This window comes from Poromitra crassiceps (genome assembly GCF_964638095.1).
Source record: "Poromitra crassiceps genome assembly, chromosome: 22".
Classification (NCBI taxonomy): domain Eukaryota; kingdom Metazoa; phylum Chordata; class Actinopteri; order Beryciformes; family Melamphaidae; genus Poromitra; species Poromitra crassiceps.
This window is the reverse complement of record NC_139647.1, coordinates 6,668,611-6,693,878: the sequence shown is the minus strand read 5'-3', so window position 1 is coordinate 6,693,878 and position 25,268 is coordinate 6,668,611. Positions and strand designations below refer to the sequence as shown.

At 44.2% G+C, this 25,268-nt stretch overlaps 1 protein-coding gene across 1 annotated transcript in view; it reads right to left on the bottom strand.

The window, feature by feature from the left end:
• Positions 1–402: 402 nt before the first annotated feature.
• col9a1b (collagen, type IX, alpha 1b) overlaps positions 403–25,268 on the bottom strand; it is a gene marked incomplete at both ends in the record, with an annotated part of 32,902 nt that continues 8,036 nt past the window's right edge. Inside the window, 28 exons of the mRNA XM_083658453.1 lie at positions 403–608; positions 700–777; positions 2,004–2,192; positions 3,876–3,930; positions 5,146–5,292; positions 5,907–5,939; positions 6,102–6,146; positions 6,295–6,330; positions 6,556–6,627; positions 10,506–10,559; positions 10,655–10,708; positions 11,272–11,325; positions 11,414–11,458; positions 12,048–12,101; positions 12,404–12,457; positions 13,309–13,362; positions 13,483–13,536; positions 14,132–14,185; positions 15,126–15,179; positions 15,318–15,371; positions 18,673–18,726; positions 18,986–19,042; positions 19,137–19,169; positions 19,839–19,892; positions 22,361–22,414; positions 22,566–22,589; positions 22,910–22,945; positions 24,333–24,386. Coding sequence (XP_083514579.1) covers positions 403–608; positions 700–777; positions 2,004–2,192; positions 3,876–3,930; positions 5,146–5,292; positions 5,907–5,939; positions 6,102–6,146; positions 6,295–6,330; positions 6,556–6,627; positions 10,506–10,559; positions 10,655–10,708; positions 11,272–11,325; positions 11,414–11,458; positions 12,048–12,101; positions 12,404–12,457; positions 13,309–13,362; positions 13,483–13,536; positions 14,132–14,185; positions 15,126–15,179; positions 15,318–15,371; positions 18,673–18,726; positions 18,986–19,042; positions 19,137–19,169; positions 19,839–19,892; positions 22,361–22,414; positions 22,566–22,589; positions 22,910–22,945; positions 24,333–24,386 — 1,812 coding nt within the window. The remainder of the gene's footprint in view (positions 609–699; positions 778–2,003; positions 2,193–3,875; positions 3,931–5,145; positions 5,293–5,906; positions 5,940–6,101; positions 6,147–6,294; positions 6,331–6,555; positions 6,628–10,505; positions 10,560–10,654; positions 10,709–11,271; positions 11,326–11,413; positions 11,459–12,047; positions 12,102–12,403; positions 12,458–13,308; positions 13,363–13,482; positions 13,537–14,131; positions 14,186–15,125; positions 15,180–15,317; positions 15,372–18,672; positions 18,727–18,985; positions 19,043–19,136; positions 19,170–19,838; positions 19,893–22,360; positions 22,415–22,565; positions 22,590–22,909; positions 22,946–24,332; positions 24,387–25,268) is intronic.

Genomic DNA, 25,268 nt, shown 5'->3' with positions numbered 1-25,268 from the left:
AACCTGGAGGAGCTTTTATTGATGTGTGAAGTATAAATGGAGAAAAGGAAATGCAGGCATGTGTACAAGGAGAGTGGGACCAACAAACATCTCCAGTCATGATGTATCTTTTCAGAAATGCGAGTACACGTCTCTGAAAATAACAGAACATCTCTCAGACATAAAAAAAAACGGACCAAGATGGATTTTGCAGCACATAAAAACATTGTTTTGTGTTTTTCAATTGGATGAGGCAGAGTTCCTCCGATGGAGATGTGACTAGCACCAAGCATTCTCACAGGACGAGAGGTTGGTGGATGGAAGGCACCAGAAGTCGTAGCCCCTGAGAAGAAACGGTGAGCAGCAATGTGCTCTGGGGAGGGGAGGTATCCAACAGTCTCTCTGTCTCTGCCAGAGTGGCTCTCAGTTCCCTGCGGGCCCCTTTAGATTGGAGTCCTCCAGAGACAGGTGTGCAGCCCCCGCCTGGAGGTTGCAGGCTGAGGGGTCACAGTAGCCATTGGGGCCGGCTGTTCCGGGAGGCCCTGGCACACCAGGCTGTCCGGGGACACCTGGAGGTCCCCTCTCTCCATCCCGTCCGTCCTGACCATAACCGGGCTTCCCCGGCTCACCTGTGATCACAACAAAATGCATTAGGAACAATCGGATTAGAAACAATCGGATTCAACAAGAACAGTTCTTCAAAAGGCGAATTCTACTGACCAGGCAGGCCGGGAGGTCCTGGTTGACCCTTGGACCCTCGCGCAGTGGGCCCTCTTGAACCTCTGTCACCCATTTCACCTGCAGCAGACACACACACACACACACATTATGCAACGATGGAGGACGTTGGCGTACATTTCTGAAATTCACCTACACCAGCCTCAGATTTAAAGCCCCAATATGTAACTGTGTTTTTACCTGAATGTAACAGTTTTTAAATCATTTTGATCTGAATATAACAGTTTTTAAATCATTTTGATGGCACACTGACTTCTAATATGGAGAAGGGGCGCCTCTATCATGCCCACTTTGCGCCCTCAACACCTGTTACTGCACCGTGTCACTTTGATGAAATTGCCTGGATGTAACTCCTTTCTGCTGCAGCTCCTTCATACTAAAAGCTTTCCCCTGACAAACGAATGGGACGCTTTTATTGTGGAGAATGTACTGTATAGGAAGTGAAATATGCGGTGCAATTAGTGACTCGTTAGACGGCGGCCAGACTGATCCATCAGAAAATGGACAAAATTATAAACGGATAGATTTCTGTCCGTTGGGTTGTTTTTGTCCAGTGGGCTACGTTGGAACGCCTCCTCGATTCTGATTGGCTAAAGGGACGGTGAGGAATCAAAGCGTTAAGAAATCTTCATGTAGATTTCTACATGTTCGGGGTTTAAAGCAGCTACGAGCAAGATTTTCGATTGTTATTAAACAGTATAATTACAATATTGATGCATCACATCTTACCTATAATAGTAGCTGAGACCAAAGCCGTGTGAATCGGAGATTGCTCTCTTGATGATTATAGAGTCTGTGTCTGTCTAACCTCGCGTCACCAGGCTCTCTCTCTCTATCTGTCTACCGGCGCCGGATAAACCCGGAAGTGAAACGAAACGGTTTACGGCAGCTGCCTGCGTTCCGCCGTTTCGCTCTGCCTAGCAACAGACCATAAACACGGAGAACGCCATGCAGGGGCTTGCTACTCTCGCGAACATCTCTCGTTTTATTCTAACAGTTTGTTTGGAAGTAATTTTGTTATTTTGTGGTTATGGCCGAAGTGGCTGCCGCAAACCGTTTCATTTCACTTCCTGATCTGCCCCGGCCGCAGACAGAGACACTGGCCGATTCACTCGGGGTTCAAGCGAGACTACTCTGCATTGGTCTCGTCTACTATTAGAGGTAAGATGTGATGCATCGATATTAAATTTAGACTGTTTAATAACAATCGAAAATCTTGCTCGTAGCTGCTTTAAGCTTCATTTCCAATTCAAAGGACAGACGCTTGAGAATCAATGCATTTTTACCTTTGGGCCCTTTGTTGCCCAAAAGTCCTGCTGGCCCTTTAAGTCCTGGGAGCCCTCTGGTGCCGGCCTGCCCGGGGAAGCCGTTGTCGCCTGGAGGCCCGGGAGAACCTGGAGGTCCAGGTTTTCCAGGTAGACCAGCGGCGCCAGACTCGGGCCTCCTGAGACTAGCAGCTAACTGAGCCAGCTGTTCTGTTGGAGCACAGAGGAAAGAAAAGCACAGGCAACAATACTGTACATTAATCACATCTCATCCATTACAGTTAAGTGTCGTCCGGGGGATTTGAAAGCTGTTAACTTGTTCTAAGCCGTGCCGCTGCACAACAACACCTCCCTGGCAGCATTCATGGCGTCGACAGTTTCAATACGTCCGAGTGAAACAAAGCGAGGTGAATGTCTACTCACCATATCCTCTTGAGCTTTTTGTGTTTTCCAACTTTTTCAATAGAAGCACAGTAAATTGAGCAGAAAGTTCATAATACCCCGTCATTTCAAGCAATCATTGACCGAAAATGTATATCCTCGGTTCCTCGGTATAGAGGATCTAATATTTTCTCATGTGGCTCTTTCCTGCATGGTGTTTTGCACTTAAAGGGGGACTAACCCCCCCCATATATGTGACAAAACGGCATGCTGCTTGATTTAAAAAAACAAAGAAAAGAAGCATAAGAGCGCCTCCTCTTGTCTCACTACACTCTTTGGCTGTATTCAGACCATTGATTGGTTCAGAACGGAAAAATAAACCGCCATGACACTTTTCCCCGCATAGAAGAAAAACGTTATATCAGAGAGTATCAGAGATAGAGTACGTTATAAATATAGCCACGTTATAAACAACTAACCAACGCTAAGTAACACTGTTTCCATACGGACCACCAGCGTTGGTCCGTATGGAAACAGTGTTACTCGAAATGGTTAAAAGTTATATCAATTCGGTCATTCAGTGGAATTCTACTGCCATGTAACATAACTAACTACCCACTAACATTAGCCACAGTAGCCGATTACCCACAATGCCTTGCGCTGTTAAAGGGCTCGCGCTAAAAACGGGTCCATTGGAGTGAATGGAGATGTTGCAACTCTCCTATTATGGCTCTGGTGTGAACTACAGTAATGATCACATGAAAAAAAAACATTTTTCACATGAGTGGCAAAGGGGGGAGTTGGCTGTGACATAACAGACAACCACATTTTGGGCATTTTGGAGGGCAAAAAAAAGCAGGTTTGAACCCATAGAGGGCACTTTGCTGCCTGAAAATAATACACTTTGCACACTTGTAACAGATTGGTCTCAAATGTGGAGATTTTGACCAGAATCCTTCACACACCACCCCAAAAGCCATATATATTGGTTAAAAGCTGAAAAAGGTGTTTTGGGGGGTTCAGTTACACTTTAAAATTCCAGTTTTCAGCTTCCCAATGAAAATTCATGCAATGGCTGCTTGGCAGCTTTTTTTCTTTCTTTCTTCTCCTCCAGGCAGACTCTGTGCTGCCTTGGAGCAGAGAACTGCAGGTCGGCTGAAGGTGAAATTAATTTTTCAGCACATCGGGTATAAAAAAGTCATGAGTTGTGAGGAATTGAGAGCAAAGAATAGAGAGAACAGAGGTGGTGACTTCAGTGGGAACATTTCTAAGGCTCAGAAGAGAAATGTGGGGGCTTTCATCCATCAAATAAACCAGGGCTGAAGCAGCTTTCATGTTTTGCTTACGAGTGTGAGATTATTCTGTAATCACCCACAGCAACGGGACAACTGGGGTGACTAAACGTGTGGTCGTGTAATTGGGCATTCTGGCAAAGATGAAAGTTGTGAAATGACGTACAAGGGAAAGATAAATGGTTCTAAGAAGAAAAAGTAGGTATTATCAATCCCTTACCTTGCATGACTCGCATGCAGACTTGTCTGATGTGCTGATCGCTTGGTTCTTTACCCTGGAGGAAAAGATGACAACCTTTTTTATGACTGTCAGAACATCCACATCCAGATTCCATAGCGCTGTTGTCATGAGAAGATTGACTTTTCCTAAGTCCCGCCCCTTTTTTGCTCTGTGCTCCAATAACAGTTGGGCAAGCTTGTAGCAGCCAATGGAGCCAGCCTGGAGTGCGTGATGTCACAAGTGACCAATCCGAAGTCACGCCCCCTGTAGTTACTTTTGCTATGTACAGTACATCAAATGTTTAGCCTACAGCTGACAGTCAAACAAGAGTGTCAAACAAATGTTCATATCTCAAAAACTACACATCCCATCGTTTATATTTTGACATTGTGAATGAGAGCAGTAGTAGTTGAAGGGTTTGCTGTGTAATATGTAGCGTTCAAGTTGTGTGAACTGTCACAGTTTTATGAAATGTGTGAATTTAGTGAAGAGTACAGCGTGGAAAGTCTGCTAGAGTGAATTGTGACATCACGCACTCTCTGCTGCCTCCAGAGGCTGCTACAAGCTTGCTCAACTGTTATTGGAGCACAGAGCAAAAAGGTCAATTGACTCTAGCTGATTGTCCAAGCTTCACTGTTTTTTTACTAAATTCACACATTTTAAAACACACAACTTGAACAGTACAAACACGCTATACATCAAACCGTTCAGCTACTTCTGCTCTCACTCACAATGGCAACACATAAACGATGCCACATCTCGTTTTTGAGATACTAACGTTTGTTTGACACAGCACACACACACACACACACACACACACACACACACACACACACACACACACACACACACACACACACACATATATATGTCTATACATGAGAGTTTACCGAGGTTCTGACCGAGGGGCGGGACTTAGGAAAGTTCAATTAATTGCCAATTTTAATTACACTTCAATTGAATGATCTCGTGCACCTCTATGGGTAGAGATGATTCTACCATCCTTGGGCTTATAAAACACTTCACAAATGCATGGCAGTCAAGCTGAAAGACGAGGCCTGTTTTCTGTCATTCTAACAGCAGGTAGAATCTGTGCTGGGGTTTGACTGATGGCCGTAGGCAGAACTGCATCCCCCTAAGCTGGAGGCTGGTAGGGATTCAGGCCCTGTTGTCCTAAAGCCTTGGATGGGTGCACAAATCTCTAATCTTTTGCCCAAGGACAGTTGTGACGTGTATCCTGATGGAGTCAAGTGTTTTGTGCAGGACTCACGGCTGGACCCTGGGTCCCGCGGACTCCAGGTGCTCCCCTGTTCCCCTGCATGCCTCGTGGTCCAGCGCTGCCGGGGGGCCCCTCGATGCCAGGCTGACCTCGGCTTCCTTCAGGTCCTCTGTTGCCAACCTCGCCGGGGTTGCCAAGCTTGACAGAAAGATCGGATAAATATCACACAACATATCACACAACATATCACACAACATATCACACAACATATCACACAACCGCAACAAAATACTAATACTCCTGCCCCCCCTTTTTTGATCAGGTTTCTTTCAGATTTTCTCCCATTTTCTCCCCATATTGTACTTGGCCAATTCCCCCTGCTGTCCTGGTCGTTGCCCCAGCACCCCTCTGCCAATCTGGGGAGAGCTGTAGACTAGCACATGCTTCCTCCGATACATGTGCAGTCGCCAGCCGATTCTTTTTTACCTGACAGCGAGGAGTTTCACCAGCAGGGCGTAGCGTGCGGGAGGATCATGCTATTCCTTCCCCCCCCCTGAACAGGCACCCCGACCGACCAGAGGAGGCACTACTGCAGTGACCAGGACTCATACCCCACCGGCTTCCCACCCGCAGACACGGCCAATCGTGTCTGTAGGAACGTCTGACCAAGCCGGAAGTACCGCTGCAGGGAATTGAACCCACGTCTCTGCGGTGGGAGGAGACTGCTTTTACCTCTACACTACCCAGACGCCCCAAACACAAATACTTTGGAGTGATATCGAGATGACAGGTGAGTGTAGATCTGAACTCACTGCTCCTTTAGCTCCGGCTTCTCCAGATTGACCCTGTGAGAACATGGAGAAAACAGAGGAGACAAGCAGGTAGACTTTAAAGTATGGTGAGATGCTACTGTGAAGATATACTTTAAAGTATGCTGAGATGTGAAGAGACTGAAGGCTGAATAGATGCATGCAATGAATAGTGTATGCGCTTGCATAACAACTTACAAGATCCCCTTTGTCTCCAGGGTTTCCCTCAGCACCTTGTTCCCCCTATGAAAATAGATGAGTCTGTGAATCAGTTATGTGAAGTGACCTACTTACAGTCATGTCGCAAATCTGTAAAGCCAAACAAATAAATGCCAGCGATTGTTTGTCATTATCATGTCATTGTTTTTCATTTTGAATTTGGATTTCATACCTGCTCTCCTTTAGGTCCTGCTTCTCCAGCTACTCCCTGAAACATTCAAAAAGTTCACTTGAAATGAAGTGCAAAGGTGGATGTCATGTCTAACATCATTGATTGATTATAGAATACTGTGTGTTATGTTTACACGCAGGGCAGCAGAGCATCTGGCTCTCTACAGGGCAGCAGAACATCTGCCTCTCTACAGGGCAGCAGAGCATCTGAATGCACCACACTAGAGGCAGCTGACAATCTGTAGGTTCAGTGTCTTCTTACCCTCTCTCCTTTCACCCCGGGCAGGCCAGAAGGTCCGGGGAGACCGGAGAGACCGAGGTCACCCGTGGGTCCCTGCAACACACCAAGCACATCATCATGATAATCTGAGTGGACACATCTGACACAAGGGATGCACCGATATCAACATTTTGGCCGATACCGATAACCGAAAACGTTGCTCTTATGGCGGATCATCGATATTTTGAAACTTTGAGTCGGGGTGAGGGTTGGAGTTAGATGACATAGGCTGAGGAAATGTTTTTGTATTTCTTTGTTTTGTTTAGTTTTTTGGATTTAAATTTTTGTTTACTTTAATGTATCCTTTTTCTGCTGTATAAGCAATCACTTTTTCTTGGTATGTATGTTTTTGTCTTTTTCCCTTTGCTGTGTCTGAGCTGTCTGAAAAAACAAAGAAAAACATACCGATACCGATATGATTGCCGAGATACATGTATCATGCATCCCTATCTGACATAATATACTGGGAGATATATATATATATATATAAACACATTTATGGGTGTTAGCAATACACCTTAGATGTAGCTTTTCATTCAATCAGAATCAGCTTTATTTGCCAAGTATGTACACATACAAAGAATTTGACTATGGTTTACCTTGCTCTCAAAGTACTCACACACAGAGAAAGGTATGCACAAGCTAGAACAAACAAGGGCACAGGTACATTTGAACATTTACAAATGTTACAGTGACTATGTACGATAAATGTGGTGGAAAGTGTCTTAAAACATATAAAATAAAGGTTAGGATATGCTGTGTGCCACAATGTATCTGCCAATTGTGCACATAATTAACTTGCAACATGGTAACAAGGCATTGCTCCGCCTCCATATTTTCTTGGGTGTGTTTGTGCGCCATGCCCTGCACATCTTTGATCAGTGACCGTCTATCTGAGGAATGCCGGAGGAACAGAGAGCTCTTTCAGCCTTACGGCCACCAGTGAACCTGTCTCCCCTTACTGTGAAAATAGCTCCCATGTGAGATGTAGTCGAGGACCAACGTTATTCTCTGTGACAACAGCCAGGTCGACACAGTCTGAGGCCTCCAGCCAGGTCCACACAGTCTGAGGCCTCACAGCCAGGTCCACACAGTCTGAGGTCCACACAGCCATGTCCACACAGTCTGAGGCCTCACAGCCAGGTCCACACAGTCTGAGGTCCACACAGCCATGTCCACACAGTCTGAGGCCTCCAGCCAGGTCCACACAGTCTGAGGCCTCACAGCCAGGTCCTCACAGTCTGAGGTCCACACAGCCATGTCCACACAGTCTGAGGTCCACACAGCCATGTCCACACAGTCTGAGGCCTCCAGCCAGGTCCACACAGTCTGAGGTCCACACAGCCATGTCCACACAGTCTGAGGCCTCCAGCCAGGTCCACACAGTCTGAGGCCTCACAGCCAGGTCCTCACAGTCTGAGGCCTCACAGCCAGGTCCACACAGTCTGAGGCCTCACAGCCAGGTCCACACAGTCTGAGGCCTCACAGCCAGGTCCACACAGTCTGAGGCCTCACAGCCAGGTCCACACAGTCTGAGGCCTCACAGCCAGGTCCACACAGTCTGAGGCCTCACAGCCAGGTCCACACAGTCTGAGGCCTCACAGCCAGGTCCTCACAGTCTGAGGCCTCAGCTTCAGGTCCTCACAGTCTGAGGCCTCCAGCCAGGTCCACACAGTCTGAGGCCTCACAGCCAGGTCCTCACAGTCTGAGGTCCACACAGCCATGTCCACACAGTCTGAGGCCTCACAGCCAGGTCCTCACAGTCTGAGGTCCACACAGCCATGTCCACACAGTCTGAGGCCTCACAGCCAGGTCCACACAGTCTGAGGTCCACACAGCCATGTCCACACAGTCTGAGGCCTCCAGCCAGGTCCACACAGTCTGAGGTCCACACAGCCATGTCCACACAGTCTGAGGCCTCACAGCCAGGTCCTCACAGTCTGAGGTCCACACAGCCATGTCCACACAGTCTGAGGCCTCACAGCCAGGTCCACACAGTCTGAGGTCCACACAGCCATGTCCACACAGTCTGAGGCCTCCAGCCAGGTCCACACAGTCTGAGGCCTCAGCTTCAGGTCCTCACAGTCTGAGGCCTCAGCTTCCCTCCTTGGTTCTGTCATTTTCTTTAGGGCTGCAACTAACCATTCTGTTCATTGTCAATTCATCTGCCAATTATTTTCTCTATTAATCGATTAGTTGTTTGGTCTATAAAATGTCAGAAAATGGTGAAAAATGTCGATCAGTGTTTCCCAAAGCCCAAGATGACGTCCTCAAATGTCTTGTCCCCCCCCCCCCCCCCCCCCCCCCCCCCCCCCCCCCCCCCCCAGAATCCAAAGACATTCAGTTTACTGTCGGAGTAAAGAAACCAGAAAATAATCACATTTAAAAAGCTGGAATGAGGGAATTTTGATTTTATTTTTAATTACTCAAACCGATTGATTATTAAAATAGTTGGCGATTAATTGAATAGTTGACAACAAATCAATTAATCATTGCAGGCAGCTCTATAGCATCGTGCTAATTATAGTTTGGCAGCTTCAGCCTGGTTTGTGTATTCTCTACCTATTCTTGATGTATCTTTTGTATTACTGCATAGCACCCATAAATGTTGGATATTATTCACACACACACACACACTGATAGAGTTTTATGAGTAGATGGAAAATATTATTTTTGCAGCCTTCTTAACACATTCCCTGCCAACAACGTATGAACACGTTTTCAGAATCCAGCTGTTCCCTGCCAACAACGTGTTTACACGTTTTTGGCATCGATTTTTTTTTTTTGACGGTGGGTTGTGCATCTAAGCCTTTTACATCTCTTATATAATTATTGGAGCCACCGAACGTTTACAACCCATTCCACCGACCCACTAAGTGGCAACAGTGCTCTCCTCGCTAGAGAAAGGAAAGCATTTTTTTAACTTGTCAAGCCATTCTCAGCCCAGCCATTCTCCTTTTCGCGCTGATTGCTGGCGATGCGGGATTGCAAATTTACATAATAGATTCAGCCGATCTACTATGATCGGGTGATAGATAACAGGTGGAGGAACACACTTTGAAACACGCAGCATAAATATGACCAGAATCGCAAAAGCTTCTCTCAACCAAAACTCCAAACGAGCGAGTCCACCCCGACTTCCTCAAACAGCGGCCGTGCAGACAGGCCAGACAGGCACAGGAGAGCAGCAAAGCACTGACTGGTGACAAGCTTGTCCGCCCACGGAGGGCGGAGTTGAAGCAACTCGAGAGGGAGGGAGAGAGAGAGAGAGAGAGAGAGAGAGAGAGAGAGGGAGGGAGAGCGAGAGGGAGGGAGAGAGAGAGAGAGAGCGAGAGGGGGAGGGAGAGAGAGAGAGAGAGAGCCAAAAATGAATGGTTAAAGTGACAGTTCCATCCAATTTCACAAAAAGCCGTTTATCTCTGAATATTCTTTTTCACGCTAAAACCATGCTGTATTCAACTGCTAATGCTTACATAACTACTAACTCTACAAACTAACTCTTTTAGACAGAGAAAGTACACATTCTATTAGTACTTTTGAGATATTGTATGTTCACAAACTCCAAGCTGAAACGAATCCTCGGCTCTTATAAAATGAGCCATAATCCTCAAAAAACGGCTTGGCAGAAGCTATCTACAGCAAAAAAAAACGTCTGGCAGTCAATGTGTTAAAGGATAATTTCACCCCAAAAAAATGAAGATTCAGTCATTATCATTTAGTCTCTATCAGATATGACACGGAAGTATATGAAGCCTTTAAGACACATGTGGGTTGAAAATTAGATGAAAATGATCCTTTGAGTATCATCATATATATATGATATATAGATACATGTACAGTATATGATGAGTATCACCATAGAGAGTGAAGTGAAGTTGCTGTTGTCTTAGCGACTGATCTCATTAGTGCTCCAAGTTGTGTGAACAACTTACCCTGGCACCTGGCTTGCCGGCTGCACCTAGTGGGCCTTGTTCTCCTACATCTCCCTGCAGGACGGAAGAGGAAATGATAAGAGGGCGAAAGTGGCTCAAATGAACAAATAGAATTAAAACCAGAAGATTCAAACAGGAATAAGACTTACAGGTCCACCGATGGGCCCGACGGGTCCCAGTTGTCCCTGTTCTCCTCGCTCTCCCTGTGGGGTGACAAGGACACGACACCATGACACACCGGACACAAAACAGTCAGTGACATCAGTCAGGATCGTAGCCTACCTCTTTTGTTTTTGTTTTTATCAACTTTCTTTTATAGGTTTTTCTTCCATTTTCTCCCCAATTTCCCCCCTGCTGTCCCGGTCGTTGCTCCACCTCCTCTGCTAATCTGGGGAGAGTTGTAGAAACTAGCACATGCTTCCTCCGATACATGTGCAGTCGCCAGCCGCTTCTTTTCACCTGACAGCGAGGTGTTTCACCGGCAGGACGTACTGTAGCGCATGGGGGGGGGATCACGCTAGTATTCCACCCAGTTCCCCTCCCCGCCGAACAGGCACCCCGACCGACCAGAGGAGGCACGAGTGCAGTGAGCAGGAGGACACATACCCTTAATCCAGCTTCCCACCCGCATTTGCCAGCCCTGTATGGATGCCCGACCGAGCCAGAGGCAACACGGGTGCTCGAACCTGCTAGACAGGGAACCTACCGCCGCATGACCCGGATGCCCCAATCAGAACCGTACTTCATAAATGTTGTTCATACTCACCACTTTGCCAGCAGAACCCATTGTGCCAAGGAACCCTTTCAGACCGGCATCTCCCTGTCCCAAAACAACCAAAGTGAGTCTCAGATTTTGACGATTAACTGTTCAAATTTTTTTTTTAATGATCACTGATAGCGCAAACGACCTTAGTGCCACCCGAGCCTTTGGGTCCAGGTGAGCCAGGCAGCCCCTGCAAAAACAGAGACATGTGTTGAGGAGATACAAGAAGAAGCAGGATCAAATGACTTGTCAGCTTCAGAGGAACGTCTGCTTGTCAAGTAGACATTTCAAAAAGTCGTGAAACTGCAGAGAGCTGTGCTGCGTAAAGGAGGCTGGGTTTGTTTGAGTTGAATTGGATAAAAGCTGTTCTCAGTATTTCAATGGCTTTCAATGGCTCTTATGGCACAGTCAGCACTTCATCTTTGCCCATTGATTCTCAATATAGTGCTTTTCATCGGACTAATCACAGATTAAGGGGCTGAAGAAACTCTGCTCTCTAACTTCTAGCCGAAGAAGTCAGTAATTGATGTGTCAGGGCATAAGCTATGAGTGTAAACACATGTAAATACTGAAATGTACCGTAATAGCATTCCCTTGAAATGAAGCTCTAGAAATTGTATTATTATGTAATAACAGCATAAACGCGACTATACAACTCTGTTGACTGCTGCCTGGTACTGTGATGCACATGTGGTGATACTGTATCTTGTGAGCGGCTTGGTCAGGTGCATCCAGTCAGAGTCAGTGTTGAATGCCCGGAGGTCAAAGGTCATACTTACAGGAAGTCCCTGAAGCCCAACTTCTCCAGCAGCACCTCCCTTCCCGAGCCCCCCCTACAGAGGAACAGGCAGAGACAGTGCTGAGAAGCAGACAATACTCCTAAGAGAAAGTCAGCCATTTTGGAAATTCTATAGAAACAATAGTTACAGTTTTCTTTGACTAAGATGAGACTAAACTACTCCGACTTTTTTTTGACTAAATAAAAACAGGAAGAGGTTGACTAAATATGATCAAAACTAACAAGGACATTTGACACAGGACACTAAGACTAAATAAAAAAATTGATGACAAAAGTAACACTATACCAAACGGAAATGTGTTTATTTTTAATTAAGTATGAGAATTGATGCTGTACCTTTCCTCCAGGCATCCCAGGAATACCCTCGCGACCGTCCACACCTGGTAACCCCTGGTTATAAAAAAGACAACTGGTTAGGATCCCAAAGCTTTATTTGTCATTGATAGGGCTGGGCGACATGGACTAAAAATCATATCACAGTATTTTAGGCTGAAAATATCCTATTTGCTACAAAGTTCAAGGTTCTTGAACTTTTTCCACATCGAGGACCCCTAAACTGACACAAATTAGACCATGTACCCCCATTTGATAAGATCTCTTATCCCAGAGTCCCCCATCTGATACGATTTTTGCTTTTAGAGCTTTTATTACAGAAAGGGTATGAACCCCATGACCAAAATAGTCATACATTCTGGCATTGTGTTACTTATGGATGGAATTATAGTGAAAATAAAGTATTCCTCTTTTTGCTGGGGACCCCCTGGAACCCCCTCAAGGGGCCCTGGAGGGTCCCCGGACCCCACTTTGTGAACCACTGGCCTAAGTGGAAGTGGGCTAAGTTGTAAGTCAAAGCACGTGATGACACGAAACAAAACAAAATGTCAAAAATGTCAAAAACAAGAGTCAAATGATGAGTGATTGAAATCAAATGCAAAGGCAGGGTTTCCTTCCCTGACTATTGGTGCTTTAACATATTGACACAATGAGATTTCTGATAAATAATCATCAGTAATGTGGATCTAATGACTAAGTGGGTAAAGGCAAATAATAGAACAGCTAGAACAGTCTGGTAAGTTCAGAAAATGACATCACTTTACTGTAATGCAGCCTTTAAAACCAGGAAAAGAAAACATGTATCACCATATTATTACCATATCAAAAAGACAATATCTAGTCTCATATCACGATATCAATATCAATATAATATCAATATATTGCCCAGCCCCAATAGGGACACTTACACCATCTCCCTTGGGACCTGGAAGACCTGTGATTCCTCTTGGGCCTTGAACACCCTGAAAACAAAACCGCATTTAGTCCATAATCGCACCAAGACAATATGATGCTAAATCAACATTCATTTTCTTCATCTGAGATCATTGTATCAACTCCTTCACGTGTTCTCTGATACTAACCAATTCTCCATTAGGTCCAGGCTCACCCATCACGCCTCTCTGGCCTTGGTCGCCCTGAAATAATGCATGGAACCATTATACATGAGCCGGGTTGGGGAGTAACAGAATACATGTATTTAAAATACAAAATATGAGTAACTGCATTCCGTTACAGTTACAGTTTAAATTGGTGGTATTCTGAATACAGTTACTGTCCTTAAAAATAGATTTGTGTGTTTGTTCTGTTTTATTATTTGCTCCATATGCCTGCCACACAGCACAAGACAATAGCAATGTCAGAGGAGACACACAACAGACAGGACTCTGTCAGGAATGTGTTTTACTGACAAACATACTGAAGAAGGTCGCGACGTTACATCAGTGTGCGTCGCGACCGCAATGCCCTCACATTTGCGTACATTCAGAGTGACCCAGGCAAATGGGCTCAGCAAGACGATTTTGAAGTATTCCAAAAGTAATCAACGTATTTAGAATACGTTACTTAATTTGAGTAATCTAACGGAATACATTATAAATTACATTTTAGGGCATGTATTCAGTAAGCTGTAGTGGAATCCATTTTAAAAGTAACCCTCCCAACACAGTCGTCTACTACATGACTCACATCACATTGAAAAACAAAAGCGTTTACATTATTAAAGCAACTTACAGAAGCTCCTCCAACCCCCTGGGGACCTGGCTCTCCATCATTGCCTCGAGCTCCCTGCCAGAGAAGAATATTAGTATCAGTCTGTTTTGAAGGATAAACGTCTTTACAGAGCGCTATCCAGAGAATGTGCTCACAAAGGAACTATTAGTATCAGTCTGTTTTGAAGGATAAACGTCTTTACAGAGCGCTATCCAGAGAATGTGCTCACAAAGGAACTATTAGTATCAGTCTGTTTTGAAGGATAAACGTCTTTACAGAGCGCTATCCAGCGAATGTGCTCACAAAGGAACTATTAGTATCAGTCTGTTTTGAAGGATAAACGTCTTTACAGAGCGCTATCCAGAGAATGTGCTCACAAAGGAACTATTTCAATCATGAGAGGCCAGTTGGTAGGATTAGACAAACTTTATTTAGCAATCGGCATGCATGGCAAATACTTTGGCGCTTGACTCCATTGGCCAGTGGCGCTGCTCTTGAGGCAAGAGGAGGGCACCTGCATAGGCTAGGAGATCCCCCCCCCGTGGGGGATCAGGAGTCAAGACTCGTTGGTGGCGGACTGGGGAGGTGGGTGGGGCAAAACAACGCTTCGGAGGACGGCTTCGAGGGAGATGGACTGCCGTGAAGCTACTGCTGCTATGATCGGCCAGAGAGAGAGAGGTGACGTAGAACCCTTGCTATATATATGAGGATTAACTGACGTCATATTTGACGTCATAGCAGACGTCATACTAGGACTTTGACTGACCACGTTATGCTAGGACTTGACTGTCATCAGGGGATGATCGGATTATGCATGAGTGGCCTTCAGCTTGAAATATGGTCTGGAGACCTCACTAGTATCAGTCTGTTTTGAAGGATAAACGTCTTTACAGAGCGCTATCCAGCGAATGTGCTCACAAAGGAACTATTAGTATCAGTCTGTTTTGAAGGATAAACGTCTTTACAGAGCGCTATCCAGAGAATGTGCTCACAAAGCAATCCCAGAAACACTTACTAGCTCTCCCTTGGGACCCATCATCCCTGTGGCTCCGCGGATTCCCTGGGGACCCTGCAATCACAAACAGATTAATAGTGGAATGACACCTTCAGTCAGGAGAAAAGGAGACGCTGACACAGGAGAGGGCAGATTATAATTTGAAAGGCGTTAATATCGTCTGGGTGAAACATATCAGTGGGAGGAGCTAACCGTGGGCCCTTGGGATCCGACGTCGCCTGTGTTTCCCTGGTCTCCTTCTTCACCCTGAGGACGTGATGGAGAGAGCATGACGACAGCAATATTCATACAATTTTAACAAAACAATGCAAGGATCTCCTGACACATGTTGTGTTCATTTTGGAGGAATGCAAAATGTCATAGGTGCTCTAATTATCTGTGTGCTTATCAGGAAATGAAGCAGCAATTTTGGAAAGCACTTTTTTTTTTTTATTAATTGCAAGGGGCCAAAAGCAGAGGTTTCATCACAAATGTAGATTAGTGTTATTATGGGTTGGAAATCACAAATGAGTTGTATCCTGAGGTCTAAAGCCTCCTTCACATGATAAGCACAGTGCATTTTTCTCAACGCAAAGTAGAGCGGAGCACAAATCTGCAGGACAAGAGGCGAGCAGCAGCAGCCTTCTTTTCCTCCTCTGATTGGTTGCGCTCATGAAAGGTCAGCGACCAGCAGGTCAGCGTTGAGATCTTTTGAACTCAAAATCGACCTGTAGCGTTGCCGCCTAGTTGAGGAGCAGGAAAACAACGGGACAGCCGGGCGCAGAGCTGTTTTTCCTTTTTTAATACATGTTTATTGAACATGATAAAACAGGTCTGCTTTTGTTTTTGTTTTTTGGTAACCCTTTTATTTTAACTACACATGAACTACATTATGGACACCAAATGTAATTCACCAATGTAATTACATTGTATAGCCTAAAGAGCACCGATGCCTTCGCCATCCTGGGAAAACACACATACGCACACACTTATGATGATGTCATCAGTGTTGTGACATCACTGGGAAAACACGCACACTTGTGATGATGTCATAAGTGATGTCATCAGTAATGCCACTTGAGCAAATGTACATTGGACATCACTGATGATGAGTGCCCGGCCACGACCCATTGCTGCGCAGCAGCTATAATTAGTGGCCGGGCCAGCGAAGCAGCAGGGCCACTTATTGTATTTGTCAATATTATTATTATTATGATTAACTAGTGCAGTGCCCATTCCCCTCATTCACCACCCCGTGAGCGCTACCCCCTACACACTGAACTCCGTCAGGTCCAGTGAAGCGCACTCCCCAAGTTTGAATTCGATCCGACAAACGGTTCTCGAGATACGCGAATGACAGACATCAGAATCAGAATCAGAATCAGAAAGACTTTAATGATCCCCGGGGGGAAATTGATACAGAAGTCGATCGGACAGACAGTCCTGGAGATACGTGAAAGCTGTGATCTTATTGGTTGAATTGCACAAAGCTGAAATTTCTCGGGTTCCTAGCAACGCACCCGCCAAGTTTGAAGTCGATCGGATGAATGGTTCTCGAGATAAACCGCTTTTCGTGTTGCCACTGCCAGTATCTGGCACTATGACTATGCATAAGTCCTAATGGCATGAAATGCGACACCGCACTCCATCGGGGTCCGAGCAGCGCGCTCCCCAAGTTTGAAGTCAATCGGACGAATGTTTCTCGAGATAAACTGCTTTTTGTGTTGCAGTTAGGTGGTGCTATGTCAAATTGCAAGAAATTCAGCACTGCACTACGTCAAGTTCTCAGCAGCACACTCCCCAAATTTGAAGTCGATCGGACAAACGGTTCTCAAGATAAACCACTTTTTGTGTTGCCAGTAGGTGGCGCTGTGCCGAATTGCACGAAATTTGGCATTGCACTCAGCACTGTGTCAAGGTTCTTGAGATAAACATTTTTTTTGTTGCCAGTAGGTGGTGCTGTGCTGAATTGCACAAAAACAGGGCACTGCACCCCGTCAGGTCCCCCTTAGCGCACTCCCCAAGTTTTAAGTTGATTGGACCAACGGTTCTCGAGATACGCGAAGGACAGAGAGACACACTGCTGGCATTATAGTATAGATAGATACGGTAGATAGTCTCTCGGGAAGTTGGACTTCCCAAGCATGAAAATAAACCAAACGTTGCACAAAGGTCCAGTCCCATACCAAACTTCGTTGACGCGAAATTTGCCGCGAATAGTCCTGATGGTGGTCTAAAGTTTCAAACTTTGAAAATTCATAAAAAATCAGGGATACGTGATGTCATCAGTGATGTCACTTGAGCAACATTGTGACATCACTGATGATGTCATCAGTGATCAGTGTTGTGACACATCACTGATGATGCCATCAGTGCCCAGAGATGGGGGGGACTTGGACTGGAGACTTGGACGAGAGTCGCACACACAGTGACTTGAGACTTGACTTGAGAGACTTGTCCTCAAAGACTTGAGAGACTTGGACTTGAGATTTGGGACTTGTGAACAATCCTTATTTTTGTGTGTATTAATATTAATGAAAGGTCTACTAATAATGTCAACTAATCAATGCTGATGCTGGATGCTAATAGATAGAGTGCGGATAATACATGTAGCCTACATGCTTTGAATCCCTTAGTTTTAGCTATGCAGTGTTCTAAGCAGACTGGATGGCATGCAGCAGATAACAGAACGCTCATCCATAAGAGACTTGAGACTTAACTTGGACTTGTGACCAAAGACTTGAGACCTGACTTGGACTATAGACGGTTTTCACGGAATGGTCAGTCCTGCACTTGAATGTTTTTTTTTCTTTTATGTCCATAGCAAACACTGCAACAGGAAGTGAGTGGGGGTTCAATTTAGAATGTTTTTGTTGTCAAGTTAAAACCGTCTATAGCTAAAAGACTTGAGACTTGACAGACTCTAAACTCAAAGACTTGAGACTTGACTTGGACTTGCAAACAAATGACGTGAGCATCTCTGTCAGTGCCCGGCCACGACCCATTGCTGCGCAGCAGATTATTATGACTATCACTCTGATGTGCAGAGAGCGGAGAAGATGCAACAGCACCCCTAAGAGGAAAATGTGGTGGAAGGAGAAAAGCCCAGGGAGACAGAGCGCCGTCAATCAGATGATGGCAGGAGGGGATAAGAGGAGATCACACTCATTTCCATGGATATGGTGCATGGACACATTATGGGGAAAGTGTAGTTGTGTTTGAACGTCATCTCAAATCAATCATATTCCACGCTGCATCACAAGGAGTCAGAGGTGTTACACACAGCCATATATCACTTCATGATACTTGTCCCTGAGGAGACAGAGATCCCCTCATTCCCCTCATTCATAAGGATTCATTCATATTGAAAGTCGGCCATATTTTTTCCTGATGTGGAACGTTGTGGTATGTGTGAAAGTTGTGAAGAGACAATTTATGTGGTCTTATGTGAGCATAATGCGACGGGATGATCTACTGTATGTAATGTTTACTATAGGATGTTCCATATGAGCAGGACTATCTATGGGGCTCAAAGCAAGGATTTCTCCCGAGAATGAATGCATCTTACCTTGTGTCCTTGCTTCCCAGGTTCTCCAGCGTCTCCTTTCCCACCTTTGTGGCCCTGGAAACATACAGAACAAGCATGGGGCCAGACTGGAGACTGGATATACAACAAATCTAGCAAATTAACCCTCGCTGCTGTACCGTCTGTCCAAAACACCAGAACCATACATGCAACCAAGCCAATCAAACACAACACTCTTCTTATCACAACACAACACTGTCTTATCACAACACAACACTGTCTTATCACAACACAACACTGTCTTATCAGACAAAGTCATTGACACCAGTTTCGACACTTCAACCCTTCCACTCACCTTCATGCCAGGCAGGCCAGGATGCCCGGGGGTCCCAGGTGGACAGGAGTTTGGGCACTAGACAACGATGTAAAGGTACAAAGTCAGACAATATTTTTGATATGTCATGAAAAAAATCAGATTCACAAATTTTTAGAAAGCAAAGCCTTACCAGATCAGCACTGCCTAACATTCCAGATGCTCCCTAAAATTGAGAGAAAATAGGATAGACGGTTCTTTCAAAGTGCAATCGACAAGACTAACATCACAATAATATATATATATATATATATATATATATATATATATATATATAGTGTAGTTGCCAGGCGGAACAGAGCGTGGATCATGCTATTCCCCCCAGTTCCCCTCCCCCCAAACAAGCGCCCCAACCGACCAGAAGAGGCGCTAGTGCAGTGACCAGGACACATAGCCTTAATCCGGATTCGCTAACATCACAATAAATAATGAGCAGGTCAATCCTAATTGAAAGGACATCCATGTGCAGTGGAGGCATCACTAACTGAGCTAGACCTTTCACATCTGGATCATATCTGGATCCACTGTTGTAGTGGAGTTCCACTCAACTCCAGTCGGGCCCGAGTCCTGGACACATTTTCAGGTCTCATGACTCGAGACGGACTTGAGTACTGATGACTTGGACCTGGGCTTGGACTCGAGCATTCATGCATTTGGACTCTGAAGTTGGAGACGAGGACTCAGACTTATTTTGATAAAGATTGTTCTTTTGTTTCCGTCAGTTTTTTGTAATAACCCCTAATAATTGCTAATGATTGCTATTATTTCATGCAAGGGCCTAGATCATGCTGGTTCCCTGGTGAGATAGGTATGAGATCTAGCCTGGGCTACTTACTCTGGGGCCCGCTGATCCTCGAGGTCCCTGTGGCCCCCTCACACCCATGGGTCCCTGTGGGGAGAGACACAAAGTAGAAGGTGGTGCACTCTCTCCATCCTCACTGGATACTGAATATGATCATGTACCACCTTTTTAGAGAGATGAGACTCCAGCCTGTGGCTCTATTACAACTAGAGCAGTGATCCTCACTATTTCTTCGATGAGAGCCGCACTGGCAGGACAAAGTCAATAGGAGAGCCACTTTTACCGCAAAACACCAAAAGCCACCCCAACCAAGCACATCTGCCTACCATTTTTTTGTTCTATTGTTTTCCACACACACACACACACACACACACACACACACACACACACACACACACACACACACACACACACACACACACACACACACACACACACACACACACACACACACACACACACACACACATAGATACCAGTTTCCCCTAGAAAATCTTTCAGGCCTGGAGGGATTTCGAAACGTACCCCGACCGCAACGGTGGGGGCCGTTGCTGGCGACGCTGAAGTTTTAGCTAACCTGTTCACATCTACGTTCGCAATAGCATAGCATCCCAAGTATCATCATACTATTATGGGATGCGATGCGAACAGTTGTATTATGGGATGTGCGTTTCCCAGGCAACGACACACGTTGACACGTTTTGGAACGGCGCTGCACGCTGGCACAATACTCCTAAAAGCAAAATGCTTATTGTTTTGAATGATTTGGCACCTTCTATTACTGTCAACACCAGTATTGTTGTATTGTAATAATATGCCATAAAGGTTTATTGAAATTTTGGGGAGAGCAGGAAAAAAAAGAAGATTTTTGCAATTTCTTAGAGCCGCCAACTAAAGCTTCGAGATCCGCCAGCGTCTCGCGAGCCGCGCAATGAGGAACTAGGAACTAGAGGCTCAATAGCCGCAACTCCATCTCTCTGGCCCTCCTGGTAGACAAGGTTTGGCTATTATTTTCTCTGGTGTAGAGGGTATAGCATGGTATGATATTACCTATTACCTATATTAATAGGCCAGTCAATATATGGTTGAACCCTGAAAAAAGTGATAGTTGTGGTACCATTGGTCATGTTAAATAACATACTAAAAATATAGGAAAATCTAACTTCTGGAAAGAATAATAAAAAAAATCTATTTTCTGAAAATGTTTTTTTTTGTCATACTCTGAGCCAGAAATCAGAAAGTACATACACCAAACTGTCCAGTTTTATTCATGTCTATATTCTGAAGGGTTTTACAGAGGAGTTTCTCCATATAATATATATCATTCAGACTCTGACTTACAAATTTATTCCTAAACGCATGGCGAAAACATTTTTTATTTTACTTTTTTTTTTAACAACTGTTGACAGTATGTATTTTCTGCTTTATGGAGTGATAAAAAGAGATATCCAAAATTCCCTCTGTAGAAACATTTGGCTCTAATATATCACCAAGATTAAACAAGAATTTTGAATCTGGAAATCCAGCTTTTAAAGATTTCTGTTCTGGAAATGTATGCAAATTAGTGCAGAATTAGGCTAGTGATCTCGCGTTCGATTTCTAGAGTGGAGACTCTGGAGACCTCTTCTGTGGTGTCTCATGGCAGTTGGCATCCTTTATGTTGCATTACCGCCTCCCTCTGGATTCATCCATCCACTGTTTCTCTCAGACTCTGGAAACGATGCTCCATGGGCGCAATATGTTGTGGGATTTATGACATGACTGGTGTCACTGATGATGTCACGATTTGTGTCACTTTTTGTGTCACTTCTGTTTTTCGGGCATATGACGTGATCATCTCCCCTCCACAGTCCCTTCCCCCGATGGTATGCTAAAACTCCCAAGCAGTCGAAATCGGAGATACGCACGTATTTACAAGTGTCACGGAAACATTTCAAAGCCACCTACCAAAGCAAAAGGGTTCATTGCTTCTCGACGGCGGGGTTTGAAAGCTCAAACTGTTGCTCTAGAATACACTGGGACTCAATGATGATGATAGCATTGCTGCTTATAGTGAAAATGGCTGGAAGTCATTTAACTAAACTAAATGGCTGATATTGTAACAATTTTACCTCACACATTTTTGACTTAAGACTGGCCATCTTTCTATGTTTTGCTAGGATAGTATGTGATGCTGTAGATAAACTATATAGAAAAAACATCTGTCTGTCTGTCTGTCTGTCTGTCTGTCTGTCTGTCTGTCTGTCTGCCTGTCTGTCTGTCTGTCTGTCTGTCTGTCTGTCTGCCTGTCTGTGTATCTGTCTGACTGTCTGTGTGTCTGTCTGTCTGTCTGTCTGTCTGTCTGTCTGTCTGTCTGTCTGTCTGTCTCTCTGTCTGTCTGCCTGTCTCTCTGTCTGTCTGTCTGTCTGTCTGTCTGTCTGTCTGTCTGTCTGTCTGTCTGTCTGTCTGTCTCTCTGTCTGTCTGCCTGTCTCTCTGTCTGTCTGTCTGTCTGTCTGTCTGTCTGTCTGTCTGTCTGTCTGTCTGTCTGTCTGTCTGTCTGTCTGTTTGTACTCACAGGTGGCCCAACTTTGCCCACTTCACCCAGAAGTCCTCCAGGCCCCGGCGGTCCCTGTTCAAAGTCACATTTACATAGTGTTGTTGTTATAGTTGAATGGTAACACAATTATGACAATTACAATTATGACAATTACTGAATTCAAGTATTAGAATATAAAGTATAGCATGGCATTATAACATGTAACATAAAGTAAATTACTTACATATTCTCCATCTGGCCCAACACCCTAAAGAGAAACAAACACACTATCACTCAATTTGCTGGAAACATGACAAGAAATACCATAGACAACTAAGACCGGAGATTTACTTTTTACAAATTGTCAACCCCTTGCTATGTACCTGGTCTTTGTGAATTGCATTCATGTATACATTATTATACCAGTTAAAAACAATTGTCAGTCATCCTATGTTGTATACTGGACAACAATTTAGAATGTAAAACGTTGACTGTGAGGTAAAACATCATGTTAGACCATGTACTTTCTGACAGAGATCTTTTGATCTGATGTTGGTTTTACAGGTTCAGAAAGGAAAAGTAACTCACAGCTGATCCACGGGGTCCAACTTTTCCAGGTTCACCCTACAGCGCAAAGAAGAACAGAAAAACACGGAAATGTGATCATTATACAATTGAGACAGAGAGAGTAGTATATACAACTAATCTTATTCCCCCAGCTAACACATAATAAACAGAGAATAGTATATACAACTAATCTTATTTCCCCAGCAAACACATCTTAAACAGAGAATAGTATATACAACTAATCTTATTTCCCCAGCAAACACATCATAAACAGATAATAGTATATAAAACTAATATTATTTCCCCAGCAAACACATCTTAAACAGAGAATAGTATATAAAACTAATCATATTTCCCCAGCAAACACATCATAAACAGAGAATAGTATATAAAACGAATCTTATTCCCCCAGCAAACACATCATAAACAGAGAATAGGATATAAAACTAATATTATTTCACCAGCAAACACATCATAAACAGATAATAGTATATAAAACTAATCTTATTTCCCCAGCAAACACATCTTAAACAGAGAATAGTATATAAAACAAATCTTATTTCCCCAGCAAACACATCATAAACAGAGAATAGTATATAAAACAAATCTTATTCCCCCAGCAAACACATCATAAACAGAGAATAGTATATAAAACAAATCTTATTTCACCAGCAAACACATCATAAACAGAGAATAGTATATAAAACTAATCTTATTCCCCCAGCAAACACATCATAAACAGAGAATAGTATATAAAACAAATCTTATTTCCCCAGCAAACACATCATAAACAGAGAATAGTATATAAAACTAATCTTATTTCCCCAGCAAACACCTCCTAAACAGAATAGTATATAAACTAGGGTAATCTTATTTCCCCAGCAAACACATGATAAACAGAGAGAATAGTATGTAAAACTAATCTTATTCCCCCAGCAAACACATCATAACCAGATAATAGTAAATAAAACTAATCTTATTTCCCGCAGCAAACACATCATAAATGTGACAACAATCCTGTACGAATTTAGCATTGTGTTCTTCCAAATAGATATTCTCTCATTGTATCAAACACACCACATTTCCAAATCCCGGTCATTTCAGTGTGATTTCAGTGTGATTTCAGTGTGATAACATTAGATAAATAGTGCATTGGGACCTTCCTGAGCATTCCTGAGACAGACTGAGTTAACATTCCTCCAGCTTACCCCGTGACTGAGCGCGGCCGGGCACACTTGACCCAGCAATGTTTAGCTTAATGAGGAGCGATGTCGGGGCTTCATTCCCCATGGAGATTACACAGAACACTTTCAGGATTAAGTCTCATTTGTCATGAGGAATTGCTTTACGCCTTGTAACTCTGACTGTCACGGCAAACGAGTGGACAGCAGCGCTTGGCACCGTTTCACCCAGGCTCTCTGAAGCAGGCTCATTAGTCACTCACTTTCTGTCCGAGGGGACCGTCAGGCCCGGCGTCTCCGATAGGGCCGGTCAAACCCTGCCAAGAGAGGAGAGAGATCAGGCTTAACCATAGGGCTTAACTACTACATCATAACAAAGCTTACAGAGGAGAGAGATCAGGCTTAACTACTACATCATAACAAAGCTTATAGAGAGGAGAGAGACCAGGCTTAACTACTACATCATAACAAAGCTTGGAGAGGAGAGAGATCAACTACATCATAACAAAGCTTATAGAGAGGAGAGAGAGCAGGCTTAACTAGTCCATCATAACAAAGCTTAGAGAGGAGAGAGATCAGGCTTAACTAATGCATCATATCAAAGCTTATAGAGAGGAGAGAGATCAGGCTTAACTACTACATCATAACAAAGTTGATAGAGAGAGAGACCAGGCTTAACTAATACATCTTAACAAAGCTTATAGAGGAGAGAGATCAGGCTTAACTAATTCATCATAACAAAGCTTATAGAGGAGAGAGATCAGGCTTAACTAATTCATCATAACAAAGCTTATAGAGAGGAGAGAGACCAGGCTTAACTACTACATCATAACAAAGCTTGGAGAGGAGAGAGATCAACTACATCATAACAAAGCTTATAGAGAGGAGAGAGAGCAGGCTTAACTAGTCCATCATAACAAAGCTTAGAGAGGAGAGAGATCAGGCTTAACTAATGCATCATATCAAAGCTTATAGAGAGGAGAGAGATCAGGCTTAACTAATACATCATAACAAAGTTTATAGAGAGAGAGATCAGGCTTAACTACTACATCATAACAAAGCTTAGAGAGGAGAGAGATCAGGCTTAACTACTCCAACATAACCATGCTTATAGAGAGGAAAGAGATCAGGCTTAACTACTACATCATAACAAAGTTGATAGAGAGAGAGATCAGGCTTAACTAATACATCTTAACAAA